General features: G+C 40.9%; 1 protein-coding gene across 2 annotated transcripts in view; it reads right to left on the reverse strand.

Moving 5' to 3' along the window:
* Positions 1 to 9,118: 9,118 nt before the first annotated feature.
* The window catches only part of LOC122984021 (SPRY domain-containing SOCS box protein 4-like), a 45,025-nt gene continuing 35,145 nt past the window's right edge, over positions 9,119 to 18,998 (reverse strand). For both annotated transcript variants that reach the window (XM_044354276.1, XM_044354278.1), the window contains one exon: positions 9,119 to 10,458. In XM_044354276.1, coding sequence (XP_044210211.1) covers positions 10,331 to 10,458 — 128 coding nt within the window. In that variant the 3' untranslated portion in view covers positions 9,119 to 10,330. The remainder of the gene's footprint in view (positions 10,459 to 18,998) is intronic.

Below are 18,998 nucleotides of genomic sequence, written 5' to 3' on the forward strand. Positions count from 1 at the left end.
ATCTGTGTGCATTCAAAGCACAGTTATGGATGTGTTTTTATACATTCCACACAAAGACAGCTCACATGGTAAAAAGACCTTCAGGCTGTGGACAAACGGCAGACAAGCTGCAGTATGGATCAACTGGACTCAACAAACTCGCCCTGCAGCCCATAAAGGCTGCAGGGTTTTTCCACAATACTGACTTCTCTGTGTGATAATATTTGTGTCTCAAATCAATCTTTCACATGCACAGAAAGTTATCTTTTGTAAAAAACAAAATAAACCCCATTATCATCATGCAATGAATAATTTAACTTGAGTAAACAAATCCCATCTGTGCTCAATGAATTTCTCTCTGTTGTTGTGCTATTATCCACATAAGGGCACAATAACAACCTCAGTTTTACTCATTTGGCCTCTCTCAACATCTGCGCGCTCCCAAGTGTTCATGCATATTCATCCAAAATTCACCCACATTTCAAAAGTGAATTGATTTAGACTACTGATCAATTTTCTTGTTTTCTCAACCGCTTGATCTTCAGCTTTCACCTGCTGTGAGTGGAGCATGCAGCAGAATGAAGAATTAAGCTCTGTGATTGGATGTTTCTTGCTGAAATGCCCCCTTGGAGTCATAGTTTTTAATTCAAAGAATCAGATTTTTTCTAATGCAGGTGTTAATCTTCATATACTGAAGAGTATATGACCAAAACTGTATAAACCGTGGTGTGCATATCTACCCTTCTCCCAGTACTTCCTTATTTCTCTAGAAAACAATAGTGAACAGATTGGAGACAAAAAAGCCATTCAGAAATAACATATTCCAATTTTCTGATTGGCTGCATTGTGTCACATTATAACACTGTCAGGTTAAGTAAGCGTGCAGGTGAACCTGAGTGCGCACAGAGCAGGGAATCTGAGGGGGGCGAATGAATAAACTTGAACAATAAAGTTTACTATTGTGTTCTTACACGTATAAAAGCAAACATGTAACACAAAAAAATAGATTTTTGTTCACTCAAATTAAATAATTCTTTTTTTGACAATCATTTCTCTACAACGTATAATTCATATGCTTGCAAAAACATCTTATGTGCTAAAATGTCCAATCACGTGTTCAGAACTGAGGCACAAATACAATTCTATACACAAAAACTTCCACCCCAGCAAGAGCCAGGCTGAGCTCCTTAACTGCACCTGGACCTTGAAATGGGCTGAAACACTCTCTGATCAGCAGAAATCCTCTGCTGGCAGGCGGCAGCAACATTGTGAAAGACTGGTAGCTACTGTAGTAGTGTGTGAAGCACAGCAGTCAACAAGTGGTTGAAAAGACCAATATTTCACTCACCAAATTTGCTTCCTAAGAACAAAAGTCATGTCAGCTTTCCAGGAAAACAAGAGGAAATGAAAACCACTTTGGAAAAAACACCATCATATTTGGCCTGAGACAGTTTCACACACATGACAACGGTTAGGAACTGAAAATACTCTTCCAAGTAAACACGCAAGTTTTCTGTGATTCCTCTGAATATCACTATTTATTGCACAAACTTTCCCAACTCACCTAGAGGGTTTTATGCTGAACTGCTGTTTGTGGAATAAACCTCTCCATCCCCGACTGACGTTTTACTGATACTTGAGGTCACTGTAAACTTTAATATTCCTACATACATCACATATAAACTGCTTAGCCAAACCGCCTACAGCATGAATGTTATAAATACATTTTCACATAACACGGTAAAGACTTATAAAAGCTATAAACCTACAGAAAGCTTGTTCTGTGGCTTTTAAATTGTATCACATGGCAAAAGAAAAACAGTTGAAAGCTCCAGAACATGCAAAAAAGCAGACCTTGAGTTGAGATTAATGTGTCAGCTAGTTTGAGATGGTCTTTTCTTCCTCCTCCACAGCAGAGACTGGCACGCTAAATCCCTTTTATAATCACCTCATAAACAAACCCTCTCTCTGACACTCTGGGATTACACGTCTGCTTTGGACTGTCAGACAATTACAGTCGCTCACACTCCAGTGGCCAGCAGCACCACCCCACTTCACTGTCGAGGACATGCTCATCCACTTAGTTCTCATTATGAAGCCGCCATAAGAGTAGTGTCTGGGAAATGAGTCATGGCACTTTTAAAAATGAAGCTAATCAACACATGAAGTAGCTAAAAATTAAAGGGGAATGCTACCAATTTTACAGATCACTTAGCTGGAAATGAGGAATGCTACTCATCTGAAAACAGTCGTACAACGTTATCTCTGTCAGCTCGGACACTGCGAAATTATAATGGAAAGCCTGCACCATAAACTAGGGCATTATATTTGAATGGGTGTTTAGGTTGGGTCTAATGAAAAAGAACATGTTAGATTGAGTTTGAGGGACTAAAAACTCATCATTCATCAAGTAAAAGCCAAAACATTTACATAGTTTGTCTCAATGTACAAACAATTGGAGATAAAAAAAAGAAGAAAAGAGATCATGGAATCTTTTTTTGTTTAACTTAATTTAATCTACAATGGAAATCAAATATTGTTGGGAAAGTTCTTCCCAACACTGTTGCAGAAAGTCCCACAAATGTGTTGCACCTGCAGGTTGTTTTGCTTTCACCCTTCTGTCCACTTCATCCTAAACCAGCTCCATGACTATGATTTGAAGCCTGAAGTCTTGTTCTTTTCTTCTAAGCTTTGTACCATGTAGGGTTATTAACTGGACTTGAACTGCTTAAATTTCAATAAAAGCTGGAAAAACAGGGTGGTGTTTTAAAACTTCTGAGCGGTAGTGTACATCATTATAACACTGAACATTTTTGGGGTTTTTTAGACTCTGGAAACAATCTGATCTTTGTTTGTTTTTTGAACTATTTTCTGACATGTCATAGACATAACGCTCACTAACACAACACTAAACCACTGGAGTAACCCTTTAAAAACTCCCCTCATGGATTTCTTTCTCTCTGTCTCACAGTTCAGGTTAAAGGACGGGTTCACGGTTTTTCAGGTCTGTCTTAATGCAATCATCAGGTGCACATATGAACAATGAAAGCAGTGTTGTTCACTGTAATCATTCCTCCTGCTAACACTGGCCATTTAAAGATCCCTTTCAAACACACTTACAGTGTAAGTGATGAGGGACAAAATCCACAGTCCTCGTTTTGCTTGAAAATGTACTTAAAGGTTTATCTAAAGCTAATATGATGTGTCAGCAGTCAGAGTTAGTTAAAGCATCTTCCTGGACATCTTCCAAACTTATTTTCTTTTTAGAATAAAATTCTTTTTATTTCCCCGTACAGTGTTTCTCTGTTGAGCTGCAGTGGAAGGATCATAACAAAAAGATGGAATTGGCACTAAAAACAGGAACTTTAAAAGACTTTAAAAGAAACTTCTAAATACATTTTTGTAGAGAAGGAGGACTGTGGATGTTGTCCCCCATCACTTACACCGGTAGTGCATTATGAAGGGATCTTTTAATGGTCAGTATGAACAGGAGGAACGATTACAGCAAGAAAAACCTGTTTTATTGTTCATACAGGTACCTCAATATTGTTTTAAGACATACTTGAAAAATTGTGAACCTGTCCTTTAATGGTAAAATGAAGCCACAGTGTTACAACTACAGATGACCAAAAGGTGGCAGCAGCAATGCAACAAATACTGAAACATTTCAGCTCATTTCATCAGTCTGGGGTCAGGACCACATGTGGGGACCATTCATATGCAGATGGAGATGCAGGTTATGTGTTTGATCAATTTTTGTTTTTACATAATCACGTAAGTTTTGAATTTTCTACGGAGCTTTCTTTGTGATGTTCATTCATTTATGCCAAAGTTAAACTAACCTGACAACTTGCACAACAGTATGCGACTGAAACCTTACCACCAGCAACATCTATCAGCACGCAGTGAACAAGAAAGAAGCTTTTCTGTTAAAAACAAACATCTGGGAGCCGTTTTTTATTACCATCAGAACCTGGGAAGCGGTATTAAAGGCCACAAACCTAAAACCCTGCCTGATGTTTGCTGGTTGTACGTTTACAGAGTTAAGAAACAGAACTGGCCAGTGGGCACAGATGACATTGCACACTGCACGCTGATGTCACACGGAGAGCCAGAGTGTGTGTAGATATGGAGGATTTAAAAAGCTTTTGGCACATTCAGAGACAACAGTGCCTGCTGTGTGTTGCTCTGACGAGATTATGAGGTCACCCTCTCGGCCGAGTGGTGTGATGTCGTCTCCCAAACTAACTGTGGACACCGCCAATGCTCACAAAACCATGATATTTAACAGACAGACGAGAGTCGGCTTTATTGCCTTTAGGCTGTGGCCATTAATTAACCTAGTTGTGTGTGTGTGTGAGGGAGAGAGAGAGTGTGTGTGTCTGTGTGTGTGTGTGTACGCCTGCGGATATTTTATCACTAATTTTAGATGCACTCTTGCAGTAAGGTGGTTTGTTTTTGCCTAATAGGCAGCGGGTGACATTTGAAAAGGTTGAGATAGCAGGCAGGAGGTCCGACTGGAACCCTCTGAAAATATTAACAAGCATGCTGGATGAGAACTTCCTACAAGCATGTTTTACTTCTTGCTTACACTTTTCAACTAAATAAATAAAAGAAAGAAAAGAAAAAAGAAAATATGACACTCCTCTAGGTATAGTTATACAGTCAATCCCCCTTTTTTTTTCTTTTGTTCAGCAGGAAAAGTACACAGAAATAAAAAAGCTTGAAGGTGTACAAGTGGACACAGTGATGGCTCAGAGGAGATAGGAAGGAAAAAGATGAAGGATGGATAAGAAAAGGCACCGCACTGTTATTATTGGGCCTCACACTGAGTTTCCCTGCTGCGAGTGTGTGTGTGTGTGTGTGTGACAGAGATAATAGTATGACTCATGCATACTTTCACATAATACTACAGGTAACATTCAAAACTAGTGCTGCTGAAAGAAGAGTTCGATGCTCGGATCATTTATACGCCCATTAAGCTGCCGTTTACATTAAAAGCCCTGAAGCTGATGTATATTTTACTGTTGTATCTTTCTTCCATATATTCAGCAGTAAGTGTGTGTCATTATGTTATCTCTGCTCAGATGTTGAAAAAAAAGTACATAGCACAGCTGAAAATAGCCCTTCTTTCTTCACTTGTTCCACCATCACCTTCTTGTATTTCCCTTTCCACCTTTTTTTTTTTTTTTTTCCATTTTCACCCTCTGCCACCCTGCCCGTCCTCCTTCAACCCGGCTCGCTCTCCTCTCATTTCTCTAATCCTCTCTCTCTCTCTCTCTCTCTTTCTCTCTCTCCTTCCTTCCTACTTTTTTTCTGGTATCTTTTGTTCATTTTCTCTTCACTTTCCTACAGTTATTAGCACGATGTTCCAGCCAGGGAACAGACTGTGCAGGTAGCATTTAAAAGAGTGTTTGTGCTCCGGTTTGATAGCTGACTTGAGTGTGTGCCATATATGAGGCTAAACTGCTGCTGCTGCACGTATCCATAAGGATGAATCTAGTGCTGAAACAGTCACTTTGTAGATTAATCAATCAAAAGATAATTGTGATAATTAGGTTTGTTTGACATATTTGACGATGCTTTTCACTTTTGTAATGGGAATTCATACAGAATCACAGAAAACTTGATTAATAGATAAAAGAAAATAATCATCCCTGGCTGAATCATATCAGTATGTATTGATGAGTCCTCCATTATAAAGGCTTTTTATGCAGCACTATATTTGCTGGTTGCTCACAGTATTTCTCACCTGAGGCATAAATACAAAGGTCCTTTCTATTAAACCCAAAACAAACCATGAAGCTTTTTCTCAATAGAGTTCATCAAGTTCAGACTTGTGCCCTTGGGAGTTTGAACTTGGCAAGTTCAACTCAGGATGTCCAATTTACAGTTGAGATAGCGTTCATGCTGACATCACCACCTCCGCTGAGCTCTGGTTTCACACTTCAACACAATTGTACAACTGTTCTGTGACTAAATAATCTCAACTCAAACAATCCACAGCTGAACAAGACAAAAACGTTTTTTTGAGCTTTCAACCAGATTGACTGTGAGGTGCAGTTAGCTGATACACATATTAATTTCTCTGTAGTGTATATTTACAGTAAAGCTGTTTTCAATTATATATAAAGAGCCAAAAGTACACAGAAGCAGGACCCAGTTTAAAAACATGAACCTCAACCTTACCTTCAGACAAACTAATTTGGCAACAACAAACTCTTCACTTCTGAGACTTCTGTTCTCTCCAGCATGATGATGGACACTGAACACCACTCATCTCACCAGCTGTTCTGCAAGATGCTGAGACGTGCAGCAATTTTCAAATAAGCATTATTTTGAGAAATCGGCCATCAGAATAGTTACTTTCTCACCTGAAAAAATATCAAAATGTAATGACACAGTAACGTTTGTAAGACAAAAATCATAACCGACCACTGGAGGCTGAAAGATATATTATAACAACACCACAGAATGAAAGAGTAAAGAGTCTACATGTTTTAAGTTAAGTGTGTGTGACTGTTGGTGTACAAGCCAGTGCAACATCATGAATGCCTTCGAGCAGAGACTGTCCACTTATCATTAGTCCATCATCCATTAGTTGAGCAAAAGAACATTAACATCTTGTGTTTATAATGTTCTACGAATCATTTTTGAAGAAAAGTTCAGGAAGAAAAAGTTCCTACATGTCAAAAGTGTATATTTGCTTTGTTTTCTTTCTCTTATATGATAATAAACTGAATGAACTGTTCAAAACATAAGTACTTTAAATACGTCACCTTGGGCTTCAGTGAAATGAGTGATGGGTTGATATGATAGTTGCAGCTGTTGAATTCATTATGTGTAGAATTTTTATGTTACTATAATATTCTTCAAGTTATTGTGTTGACATAAGTTTCTATTTGTTGAAAAGTAATACTCAGTGAACTTTACTACAGTCTGTATGTGACATTCAGTTCAGTATTTCTGTCTCCAGGACATATGTGTGTGGGAGTGAAGAGATTGTATAGCTGTCTTTCAGTGTCTTCACTATGAATAACAGCTATCCATAGGGGCTTTACTTTCTATCCATTTTCACTGTCAGCAAAAGAGCAAAAATAATTCATTACTAGCGATGTAATTAAAAATTGTACAAAAAAAAAAAAAAAAAGATATCATGAAAAAGTCCAAGATCTATGTCGAATCATTTCCTGAAACTCTAAACTACAAACCAGAAGTCAACAAAACTGGAGCAGATGATGCATCTTTGATGTTGGTGCTGAACACAGATTGGACATGAACGTGTAACAGTCACATCCTTATCATCTATGACTGTAGAAAATCCTCAACTAGGTCAAGGAAACATCTTCTACTTTGAGGAATTGTGTCCTCTGAAGATATCTCCATGTGTGATCAAGAGAGGACAGCAGAGAAATGTTAGCCTTTACACGACTTACCCAGCAAAGCCTGCGCAGGATTTTTCCTCCATAAATTATAGATCTCTGCCCGTCTCTGTGGCGGACAACCTGACTCCAACCATCCATCTCCTCCTCGGCTCAGTCTGCCACTCTCCATATATGCATATGTATAACACGCATGCATAGAGAGGAGCCTCGCAGGAGGAAATGGATGAGGAAGACGAATACGGTGTGATGGACAATTATTTTACCACAAAAACTTCTCACAGCTGAAACACATTTCGCCTGCCTTCAGTCAAAGCAGGTGAGGCAGAAGATAAAGCTCTATGGTGGAAAATATGCTTTACAGAAAAGGAAATGGGGATTTAAATAGCCTGAGAGAGGTTGTTTAAGGGAAGTCAGAAGAAGAAGGTTGGCAGAAAGTGGTGGAAGAGAGGCAGCAGAGGAAAGACAGCGAGATGAATTGAAGTGAAGCCTCACTGTCGAGAGGCAGCTAAATATGGATCTAGCAAAGCCAAATCACTTTTAACCAGATCAAACAAGTCATCAACATTCAGGCTTGTTCAATAATCCTTTAAAGGGCTGGTCCCTGCATTATTGAACAGCAGTGCTATATGTACTGAGGCAGACACGCTACAGCTGGGGCTCAATTGCACACTGGTGCTTATAGCAGAGCTCGCCTCTCTGGAGCCACTCATATTTCAGCTTGTTAAATGTTTTTACTCTTGTTTTGATGTTAATGAAAGTGTGCTGGGACATGGTGTTAAGACATTAATGATCATTATTTAAGTCCATCTTGTGCAATAGACACTTTTTGTTATTATTAAAGCATTAAATGGCCATCAATAATGCTGCGTTAGTGCAGGTCATCTCCCTCTCACACACAGCTAAAAGCACAGACAGATTATGATATTTATCAACACAGGCTGCTTTCTGCTGTGCAACATTAATGGATTTTCTGTTGGCGGTGCCAGGGAAAGCCATGCTGAGCTGAACTTTGATCACACAACAGGCTTTGTTCTGTGTTCAAAGTCTGCCCTGCGATGGGGAATCCAGTTTAAAGCCAACTCGTTTCAACTTTACACCAAAACCAGCATCTGGGACTTTGACAGCAGCAAAGGATTCTCCATCAGAGCAGAGCTTGTTGCAAGGCTTGATGTGGTGTAATTTGTGTTTCCAAAAATGACATCAGTGTTGATAAAGTAACATTTATAATGCATCACTAAAATAACACAAAGGGGAAATTAAAGGAATAACTTTGATAGATTGGGATATTTACTTTCTTGCCCAAAGTTACAAAACCATTCTCATATGGTAAATATGAAGCTAGCGCTGGCAGCCAATTAGCTTAGCTTAGCTTAGCAGAAAGACTGGAACAAAATCCATCAAGAAGTCACTACCTCAAAAAAACCACAACAGTTTTCTTCAGATTAAACAAATGAGATATAACGTGAGTTTTAGAGCTGATAGGCATATTTTTGTTAACTTTGGACAGAACCAGGCTAGCTGTTTCCCCCTGTTTCCAGTCTTTGTGCTAAACTAAGCTAATGGTCTCATGGCTCCAGTTTATAATTTAACATACAGACATGAGAGTGACATCAATCTTCTCATCCAACTCTCAGCAAGACAGTGAACATGCACGTCTCCCAAAACTATTCCTTAAAGATACTAATACATTGGATGTATACATCTACTGACATGAAAGTTCATGATAATCAAAGAGCACACATAGTGAGGCAGTGTGAGTTTAGCTGAGTTTATTCTTATTCACATTTAAAAGATTCTCATGGCAGCACATTCTTCCACCTATACCTGCGAGACATCCTGCCCCCCCCAAACAAATCTCAAAATCCATAGAAAAAAAAGAACGTTAAAAAAAATCTCATCATAAGATAATTTTCTAAAGTAAATCAGGGATTAAAAACCCACATGAGTGTAAGACGGTGCAAGAAAAAGATAGAAAAGCAGCATTTAAAACTTTGAAGGGGGGAAAGAACTGTCTTTTGATAATGCAGAAGTGTCATGTGCTTCTTTGTGTGTGTGTGTGCACACACTGTCTCAGAACAGGCACATAAGCAGTCCAAGACCTTCAGATCAATCTCTATCAGCGTTACAGGAGCTGGAGAGCCGATAAACAACGGGCGCAGTCCTTCGAGTTCACCAAACCTGATGGAGGCTTAAATCAAACAAGAGAGACACATACAGAGAGAGAGAGAGAGAGAGAGAGAGGAGCTGGCAGGAGGGGATTCAAAATGTTCAAAAACAGATTGGGATTGTGTTATTTAGCCTGTATGTGGGAACTGCCTGCTTGTCAGTGAGCTGTTTTCTTACTACAGACAGTGAGGTCTTTGTTTCTGCACACTCGTGACACACACATACATGCAGTGTATGTAATTCATGTGCGATACAGTGTGTACACACGGACCAAAATAGCAAAAGAAAAGAAAAAAAAAAAAACATTCAAAGCAGTGTGTGTGGCGGGGATTTGAGTGTGTGGACTTAAGTCTCTCACTCTCTCTCTCTCTCTCTCTCCCTCCCTCTATCTCTCTCTCTCTCTCCCACAGCATTTACGGTCTTTCAAACTGAAGACATGTAGATTGACTTTGTGATTTACAGGAAACTGGATTGCAATATTCTCACTGCCTTCATGTGATGCATCAGCTCCTCTACAGTCGTCCGTCCAGGAAAAGACAGCAGTCAGAAATAAACAAACAAAAAAAAAAACAAAACAAAACAAAAAAAAAAGCTGAAAACCAGGAGATAAAAACATCCAAACCCCCAACTGGTGTAAACAGAACCCCTTGCAGCGCCATCTTCACCGCCTGTTCTCAGTCAATGTCATCGTCCCCGTCCACAGCAGATGTCTCACGGTTTATGATTAAGTTCAGTTTGGAGGCTGGTTACTGTAATAAGAAATGGGCCTCAGTTTCTTTCCCATCTGTATGTGTGCCTGGTCACTGGTACTGGAGGTAGTTCTTGAGAGTCTGCGGCAGTGGGAGTGTGTCGATGTGATGGATGCGCTCCCTGCCCAGAGCCAGACGAGCTACTCGCCTGCACAGGTCCATGAGGGGGAGGGGCTCCGCTGTGAGGGACGAGAGGGAGAGAGAGAGAGATCGTTAGGGTCCGACTGGTGAGTAACAAGCTGCAAGTGTGTCAACAGACTCTGGATCTGATTTAGCTTGTTTACACTTCAAACTGATTTATACACCTGAGTCAAAGTGTTGGTAAAGTAGTGGACACCTCAAAATGTATCATCTCCTACACGTCTCTGCTGACAGAAGTGAGAACAACATGCAGCAAACTAGAAATACTGCTTCTGCCAACCAGTCAAGTTGTAGTTTACGTCCATGTCTTTCCAGACTCATGTTTGTAGTGAAGACTTTGAGGGAATTTAATAAAATCACCACAGTTTCAAGGTGGGCACCAAGATAAGTGTCACCAATTCACTATCTGACCAGATGTGAAATATAGTCACAATCTCTCCTTCTGTTGAAGGAGTTGGTGTTGAATAACGGCCAGAAAAGTGTTTTTGCAGAACATTATGATGTCACAGTGAAGTTGACTTTTGACCTTCTGACCTTTTGGACATAAAAAAACAACACTTTAACCTACTAAACATTTGTGTGAGACTTTGTAATAATTAGCAGATAGATTCTTGACTCATGGTCAAAAATGTGTTTTGTGAGGTTACAGTGACTTTAAACCACCAAATTCTAATCAGTTCATTCTGAAGTTGTTTGTGCCAAATTTGAAGAAATTCCTTCAAGGCATTCCTGAGATATCATGTTCTCAAGAATGGAACAGAGGGACGGACAACCTGAAAACATCACGCTTCCGGCCACAGCTGTAGCTGCGGTGCAGGCATAAAAAGGCTTCTCACTTTCACTAATTCAAGACAGACTTGTATTTCATCATTTATCTGTTATTTAACTAAATAACTCCCACTTCTGGGAAACAGTGATCAACATGTTTCACGATTTTCTGACATTTTATGGACCAAAGAACAAGTTGATTGATTGAGAAAATAATCAACAGATTAATCGATGATGAAAAGAATTGTTACTTGATAGAACATGTTTCCCCTGTACACCTGCATCACTAGCATACACACTCAAATCAATTTCTCCTTTACTCACACAGACTATAAAGCAGGTTGTCCCCATTAATATTCACATCCTTGAAAACTGACAGCGACTGACACGTGTTACTCATCCATGATGACTCTGACTGTCTTATAACACTTTTCCAGGACTGTCAGGATAATTATAGATGAATGAATGCTTGCTTTATTAGCATTTTTAACATTTAGTGCAGTGTTTCCCCTGCCATTACCTTGGAGGGATGGCCTGCCCCTCCAAGAGGAAAGGGGGGGACCCTCCCCTGCAATCAGGCACTTAAGCCCTCCAGAAACCTGGGGAAAACCCTGCATGCCCACCCTTGGGGGGGCCCCACCACCCCCTGAAAAAAAAATCCTGTAGTGACATAAACTAAAGGTGTTTGCAATGAGTGGATCTACATATTGTGCAGTTTCAGTTTTCAGCAGTAGACTCACTTTAATTAAATTCCATCACTCTGGATGCACAGCAAGTGTAAAGAGAAGCAGCAGCAAACCATATTAAAATATTTACACAGACAGGTCATCACTGTTGTCAATGTGTGCCAGTATAACAAGGCAACTTCCCTCCCACCGATGTTGGAGGTAGGTGATGTCTGTGTATGTCAGACAGACTCTTAACTGCTGGCCCTTCATGGATGTCAAACTGCTCCACCTGGAGGGACCATCTGGTAGAGCTGAATCCCTGCTGTTCAGAGTCCACTTACACACTGTGTGAAGGACGTGAGCGGGGGCATTTACACTTGCATGCAAACATGATACACTTGTTGACAGGGGTAAAGATTAAAAAGAAAAGTTTGCTGTAGTTTCTATAAACTAGCCTGATTGTTGTCTGTTGAATAGCTGTTTAACCAGACTCAATGCTCTATCAATGATTTATTGTCTGTTCAGTCTACAGGCAGCATCTCTTCAACATTACTGTGTACTCTGTTTACTCTTCTTTCCTGATCACATTTTAATATGATGGTAATACTATGTTCTTTATGTCGATGCAGTTCATATTTCTGAGCAATAAAAAATTATCCAATTATTTGGATGTTTATTTTAATAATTATAATTAAATAAATGTGCTACTGCAGACGGAGTGGTTGTTTAAAATCCGTAGTGTTAATGCATCTCATGTCTGACTCTCTAACATGTAAAAACAACAGACATGCATGCCAATTCAAATAAGCCACCTCTGTGACTGATTGAGCTGCTTCTCTCCACAGTCTATTAAAAGTGCACCACATTACCACAAACCGAGGCCCCCTACCAAACAAATATGAGGCGAGTACACGACGTCTAGTCCGATGTGTGTTCACGGACTGGAGCGGGCCGAGGCGCACATTCACACATTCCTCTGGGTATGAACTGCTGCCCTTGTGGTTACATGACCACTGGATGGCTAAAGGAAACAGTTTCATCGACTCAGCTCACACATCAAGATCCTAATGAAAAGCTGATGCATGCACAAGTCTCCTGTTAACGTCTCTGTTTGAATCGATGATGATGAACCTTCTCAATAGTGGATCTGTTTTTAGAAAGAAAAAAAAAAAATCCCCATGCTTTGCTTCGACTGAACTTTTGCAGGAACCTCTCGGTGAATTCCTTTGCTGTGGTCTGGTGAGTGACCTTTGAAACAGCAGCGACGGGGAAATAATGAAATCCACCAGTGAGCAGCAGCTGACAGGGTGGAAAGAAAGGAGTGCTGCTATCTGAATTTATTTAACTGCCATGTTCTTAATGAAAAGCCTTTGTAAGAGTGCCCCGGGGACATGTGGCAGAGTGTGGATTCATCTACATGGTAAGCGCCCATATCAGAAAAGACATGTTGACCTCTGACGGGATACAGACATGGTGCAGTGACCTGTGCAGTGGGATTGGACGGCTGATAAATCTTGGCAGGACGATCACATCACCTCCTTCCAACATCTTATTAGCCTTTATCTGCAAAGGCGGGTTCATGCTTTAGCGCACCAGCTTACAAGATTAGGAGCTCAGACCCACACGACTGGTAGTACGATCACATCTCCATTCATCCTGCACCTTGTGACCGTCTGAACACTGCTCTAATTAATAAGGACCCTGAGATCGCAGACTCTTGGTGCACACGGAGCCTCTGTGGAACCGAGGCCCTCCCTCCCCCGAGAGATGGATGTACTTTCCGTCAGGCCTAACAGCACCTATCAATCAGTCTATCCTCACCAGCACAGCCCCCGCATATAGATAGTTTCCATAGTAACCAGTTCCTCACACCGCTGCTGTGTGATGTCACTGTACTGGGAGTGTATTGTCATGCATAAGCTAGTGGATGTTTCTGAGTGCTGCCTGTAGTATTGCTAATTTAAATGTTCAGCCCACAGCAACAAGTACTGCTGTTTGTGATTTCTATTGCAACCCCCCCCCCCCCCAAAAAAAAAAAAACTAGTGTGAACAGCTCTAATATGTTAAAAAAAAACTTTTACCCTAATATTTTACTTTAGCACATGTATCAAATAACAAGCTTTATCAAAGACTTTCCCCAAAAACAAGACAACTGCACGTTCCTCCAAATTACAGCCAAAATAACACTACTTGAATTGGACAAGAATTATTAAGCTACAGGGTACATAACATCTTGGAATGCTAATAGATTTTACTCTGAGCATATGCTAATTGTGAAGCGTGTTAACACAGAGTGAAAGAGGGCACATTCAAAACTCCTACACAAATAAGAATATTTACATTTATTTCTATCAGCACCCATATAATACTTAACTTCTCCTCCAGTATTGTACCTCTAACATTACAGCACCTGCCTGGATCATCAGCAACAAGATTAAAAAAAAAAAAAAAGTTAATTATCACTTTGAGTGCAATGCTGAAGTGAACATGACTGCTTGTGGTACCACCTGCGGAGCACAAGTTTGATGCTACCATAGGCACTAACACTCTGACAGTGTTCTCCTGAGGGAGGTGATGACGTGATAGTGCTACAAACTTGCTGGAAACCAGCCCAATCCCTGCTGGCACAAGCTGGTTTCCGTGGTAAGGGTTGCCTGGGGTGACAAGTGGTCCTGTCAGACAGCGGTGAAGACAGAGGGGCGACAGGAAGCACACTCTCCTCCAACAGGAACAGCAAGTACAAAGTGGTCCAAGTTGTGGTTAAAAAGCCGTTACAGACTAGCGCTCAAATAAGAAGCATTTCATTAAGACTTCACGTGTAGCTGTCCTAGCTCATGAATTAAAAGTTCACCAGAACTACAATAACCCCTTTTTCCCCCTCAATGATTCACTATGAGCTCAGTTACGTTTGTTATTTGTGAATACTACTGTAAACACATGGCAAAACTGTGAAACTATAAAAAGGATGTGATGCACTGACTCATATCAGCATTATAAATAATCACAAATTCCTCTGTGTAATGGCTCCATTCATTCAGTTCAAGTGAACCTTTGGGGTATTTTTTTCTTTCCAAAAGGAACTCTAACACTACCTTCTTGACATATACAGTATGTAATTGAATATTTACATTGCATGCACATTGTAAACCCATATAATGATGAACACTGACGCCAAAGTCTGTGCCTATTTAAAGCAGTCTGCATGTCATCTTTCACACATGAAAACCCAGAATGACTTTTAAACACAATCAGAAGGAACAGGCAGGTTTAATAATTAATCCATGCTAATTAGCTGGAGGCATTTCAGCGAGGTGAACGGTGGAGCTCTGCTTTCTTCTCTCTCCCTCCGATCCTTTATATATCTGCCCATAACTGCACTCTTCCTTTTCCTCTCCAGCATTCAAGTCTTCAACTTTTTTTTTTTTTTTTTGTAAAGGCCAGGGACTAGTTTTTGACAGATTTATGGCACACTAAAGAGGAGATGGAGTGTGGGAAAAGTGTGGTTAAGGTCGACTGAATGCCTGATGTACCGTTAGACTACAGAGGACCGCAGGCTGGAAGGCGCGCGCACCTCCCTAACACTTAATTGAGAACAAAGTAAAGGAAGGGGAGGTAAATTTTGGGACAATGGCGCGTCAGTTAGTCTGCCCTCACTGAGGTGAGACAGTAAATATGCACTCCCAATCCCCTCCTACACACACACACACACACACACACACACACACACACACACACACACACACACACACACACACACACACACACACACACACACACACACACACACACACACACACACACACACACACACACACACACACACACACTCGCCCCTGCAGCCCAGGATGATGCCAATAAATCTGGGCATATGTGTGCACTGGATATACATCAGCTCACCATGAGACGACACGACCCAGTTATGTCCTATTTAGAAGTGAGGGTTAGGACAAGCTTGTCTTTTTGGCTCACATGTTCCAATTTACTGTTCATTTAACTCCACCCCCCCGCCCCCCCCTTCTCCCTACATTCCCTTCATTACCAGAGCTATACCTAAGTAACAGACATACAGGAAAGGGTGCTGACTCCCCGCTGTGCTTATCCAACAGATTAGCATAAAACTGTTGGGGCTGTCTGACCTAGTTTTAACATGAAGGGTGTATGTGTCTACGTAAACTGCCCTTAAGGTGCGGACACGTCTCCAGCCTCGCAGTGTTGTTCACCGACAGGTCAAAGGGGAAAACAGGGAGGAGAGGAGTGAATATATTTAGGGATAGACAGAATTAGACTAGTGATGTGATAAAGCAGGAAACTGGAGCAGAAACAGTGAGGTGGAGCGGAGGGAGAACGCGATAGAGCAAACAGTCACTCTATATCTAATTTAATTGGAAACGCAGGTGTCCAAATTGAATCGTCCACTCAGAGTGGAAACCAATTGCTCAATGAACTAGTCAGAAGCCAACCCGAATTCCTTCCACTGACAATATCTGACTTCCTATTACCTAACACGGCCAAGCTAGCGAGTTCCAGACGGGAGCGCAGCGCTGCTGTCAATTTGGTCTCAGCCTTTTTGTGGTGCTCTCTCACTGCGCACAGGAAATAAGAGGCCACGCAGACAAAGATAAAGATAAAGAGATAAAGAGCATGACTGTAATACTAGAATGCACTGATAAACAGCACGCACAAATGCATACCACTCAACAACATCTGTACGCACAAATACTGGCTGTGAAAATAGTGACAGCTCTCCAGCAGCAGTAGCATATATTTCAGTACTTTCAGTTTGACCATGTTCATATAAAACAAAGGAAAATATCTTCAACTGTGGTATTTTCCAAGAGTTTCATTCTGGTTTTCTCCAAACCAAACACTACTCCTTTTTTCCTGGCTGTTTTACTATCCCTTTCCTTTATTTTACTGAATGGTTGGACAGTAAAAACAACTGCTTGGGTGTGTTGTTAGAAAAGAAAACTTGAAAATTCCTGTCTACTGAGTAGTAAAACACGACAGGCTAGTATTGTTTAGGCAGTAACGGAGCATACTGGATAAATTCAAGTGGGCTAAAAAAAAAATAAACATGAAAAATCTACAATTATCCCTTCAACACACCAGACTTTGTTCATTTCCCTCTCTGATGGGTTGTAAAACAATGAGATGAGGGCTAGGCGGTGTGATAGCACTGCAATCTATCATGTTCCAGGACCAAACCTATCTGTCCAGAGAGGGTTCAACAAGGTTACACACTGAACATCAAAACAGGTGATGGGAAACATCATCATCAGACAGTTCTGACTGGATATGAACATAGACAAAAAGAATCACTGAACACTACCTGCTCAGCAGTGCAGCATTTAACAGTTAGAGAGACAGATATTTCCCTCAGGCGTTGGTAGAGACCAAAAACAGGACTAAAAAAAAAAAAAAAAAGAGTGAATATCGGCCTTCTATTCATCAGGTGGGAAGAGACTTAGATAATGTAGCTCTGTAACTGCTGGATGTGTAAGTAACCAACTGTTTGCTAACAGAGTTGGCAAATCAACTCAAAAGATGACAAAATGGCCAAAAAAATACCAGTTATTGCAGGTTTAGGCCTGTCTGAAGAACAGAACACTGTAGTCCAATGCACGTGTTGCATTTTATTCATAAATATGATCAAAAACAGCATCATGACCAGACTGGCTAGTCTTCTGCAAACCAGTTCCCTAATTGATGCAGATCTCAACTCAAGTTACAACCTGCATCTGTGCTGTGAACACTGCTAACACATCTGAACTGCAGACAGATAGAAGGAAGACATCCCGTTCTCATCAGGGCAAGACCTTGGCCAACGAATTTGCGTGCAAGCTGCCTGGTCAACAATTAACCGCCCACCTATCCACCAAAAAGTCAGCTTAACAGTTTCCACAGCAACTTGCCACCATGATGGGGTGTGTAAACACTGAAAGAAAGGATTAGTGTTGAAAAGCATGAGAAGGAAAAGGAGAAAGACAGAAAGGAGAGCAGGAGGGAGGAGATGAAACACAATGAGAGCTGGAGTCAAATAGGGTTCATTTGCAAAAGGGGAGGGTAGTCATGTCAGCAGAGTGTGTGAAACGCTCCTCTTCTCTGCTCTGTCTCGTTCAGGTGTAAATGAGTTTGGCTCAGCTTGTTGCCATTAGGCTGGCTGGGCCACTGTGGTGCAATGAGGCTTGTTGTGGCGGAGAGAAAAAGATTTCCTTCCAAGGATAGAAAGAGGACAACGGCAACTTCATCATTTTGTACTTAAGAGATGTTTGCAAGGCGGAGGTATGAAAACTGATAGAAATCTCTCAGTAGAATTGGCTCTCAAGTGTCTCGAGGACTGTTGGCCAAAAGACCAAAGTGTTCAGTGAAACGTAGGAAGGATGAGAAATCTGCATTAATGCAGGGTATTAAGCAGGGGTGATACAAATGTTTATTAACAAAACATTAGTTTCACGGAAAAGAAATGCTGCCAAGTATAAATATCAGACCACTGCTAACTCTAGCCTCAGTTTGTACCTCTCACAGAGCTGCTGGCAGCGTTAGCGAACCTGATAAGAGACAACAGAGAGGCGACGTCATGCTACTAACCCAAAGATTTATTCCTTTTGTGCGGTAGAAAACACAAACACATGACCCGCCGATTACCAACTGTGCTATATTCAGAGCTTTACAAGATATTCAAGGCTGACGAATGGCAACGGTAGACTAAACATTAATATGATAAACAGCAGGGCTACGGCTACATTTTAATACTCCCCTACAGACATACTCACACCAGAGAGCCTCTTGTAGAGCTGCTAGCTCAGCTACAACACAGGTACCACACCTGAAACTTTCACAAATGTGCTTCTAGTGACTGTTAAAGCTCCAGCGGAGTCTCTGTGTTTCCAGCTTGGACGAGAGTCTGACAGCAGCTGTTCATGGACGGTCATTTTACTTGTATTTCTCCTTCGTTGTCACCTACGATTTCTGTCCATCTGACTGTCACCAGTCTGTTCAGTGACTTAATAAGGAGGTGAAGGGTAGTGGTGGTCTGGTAGTAGTAAGTCAAAATAGCTGAATCAATTGCAACAATATATTGCAACAATATGTTGCAATATCAATTTTGCTGTCCCACCCCTAGAATTAAGAGACAAGGAGAG

Source organism: Thunnus albacares, chromosome 6, assembly GCF_914725855.1.
Source record: "Thunnus albacares chromosome 6, fThuAlb1.1, whole genome shotgun sequence".
Lineage (NCBI taxonomy): Eukaryota > Metazoa > Chordata > Actinopteri > Scombriformes > Scombridae > Thunnus > Thunnus albacares.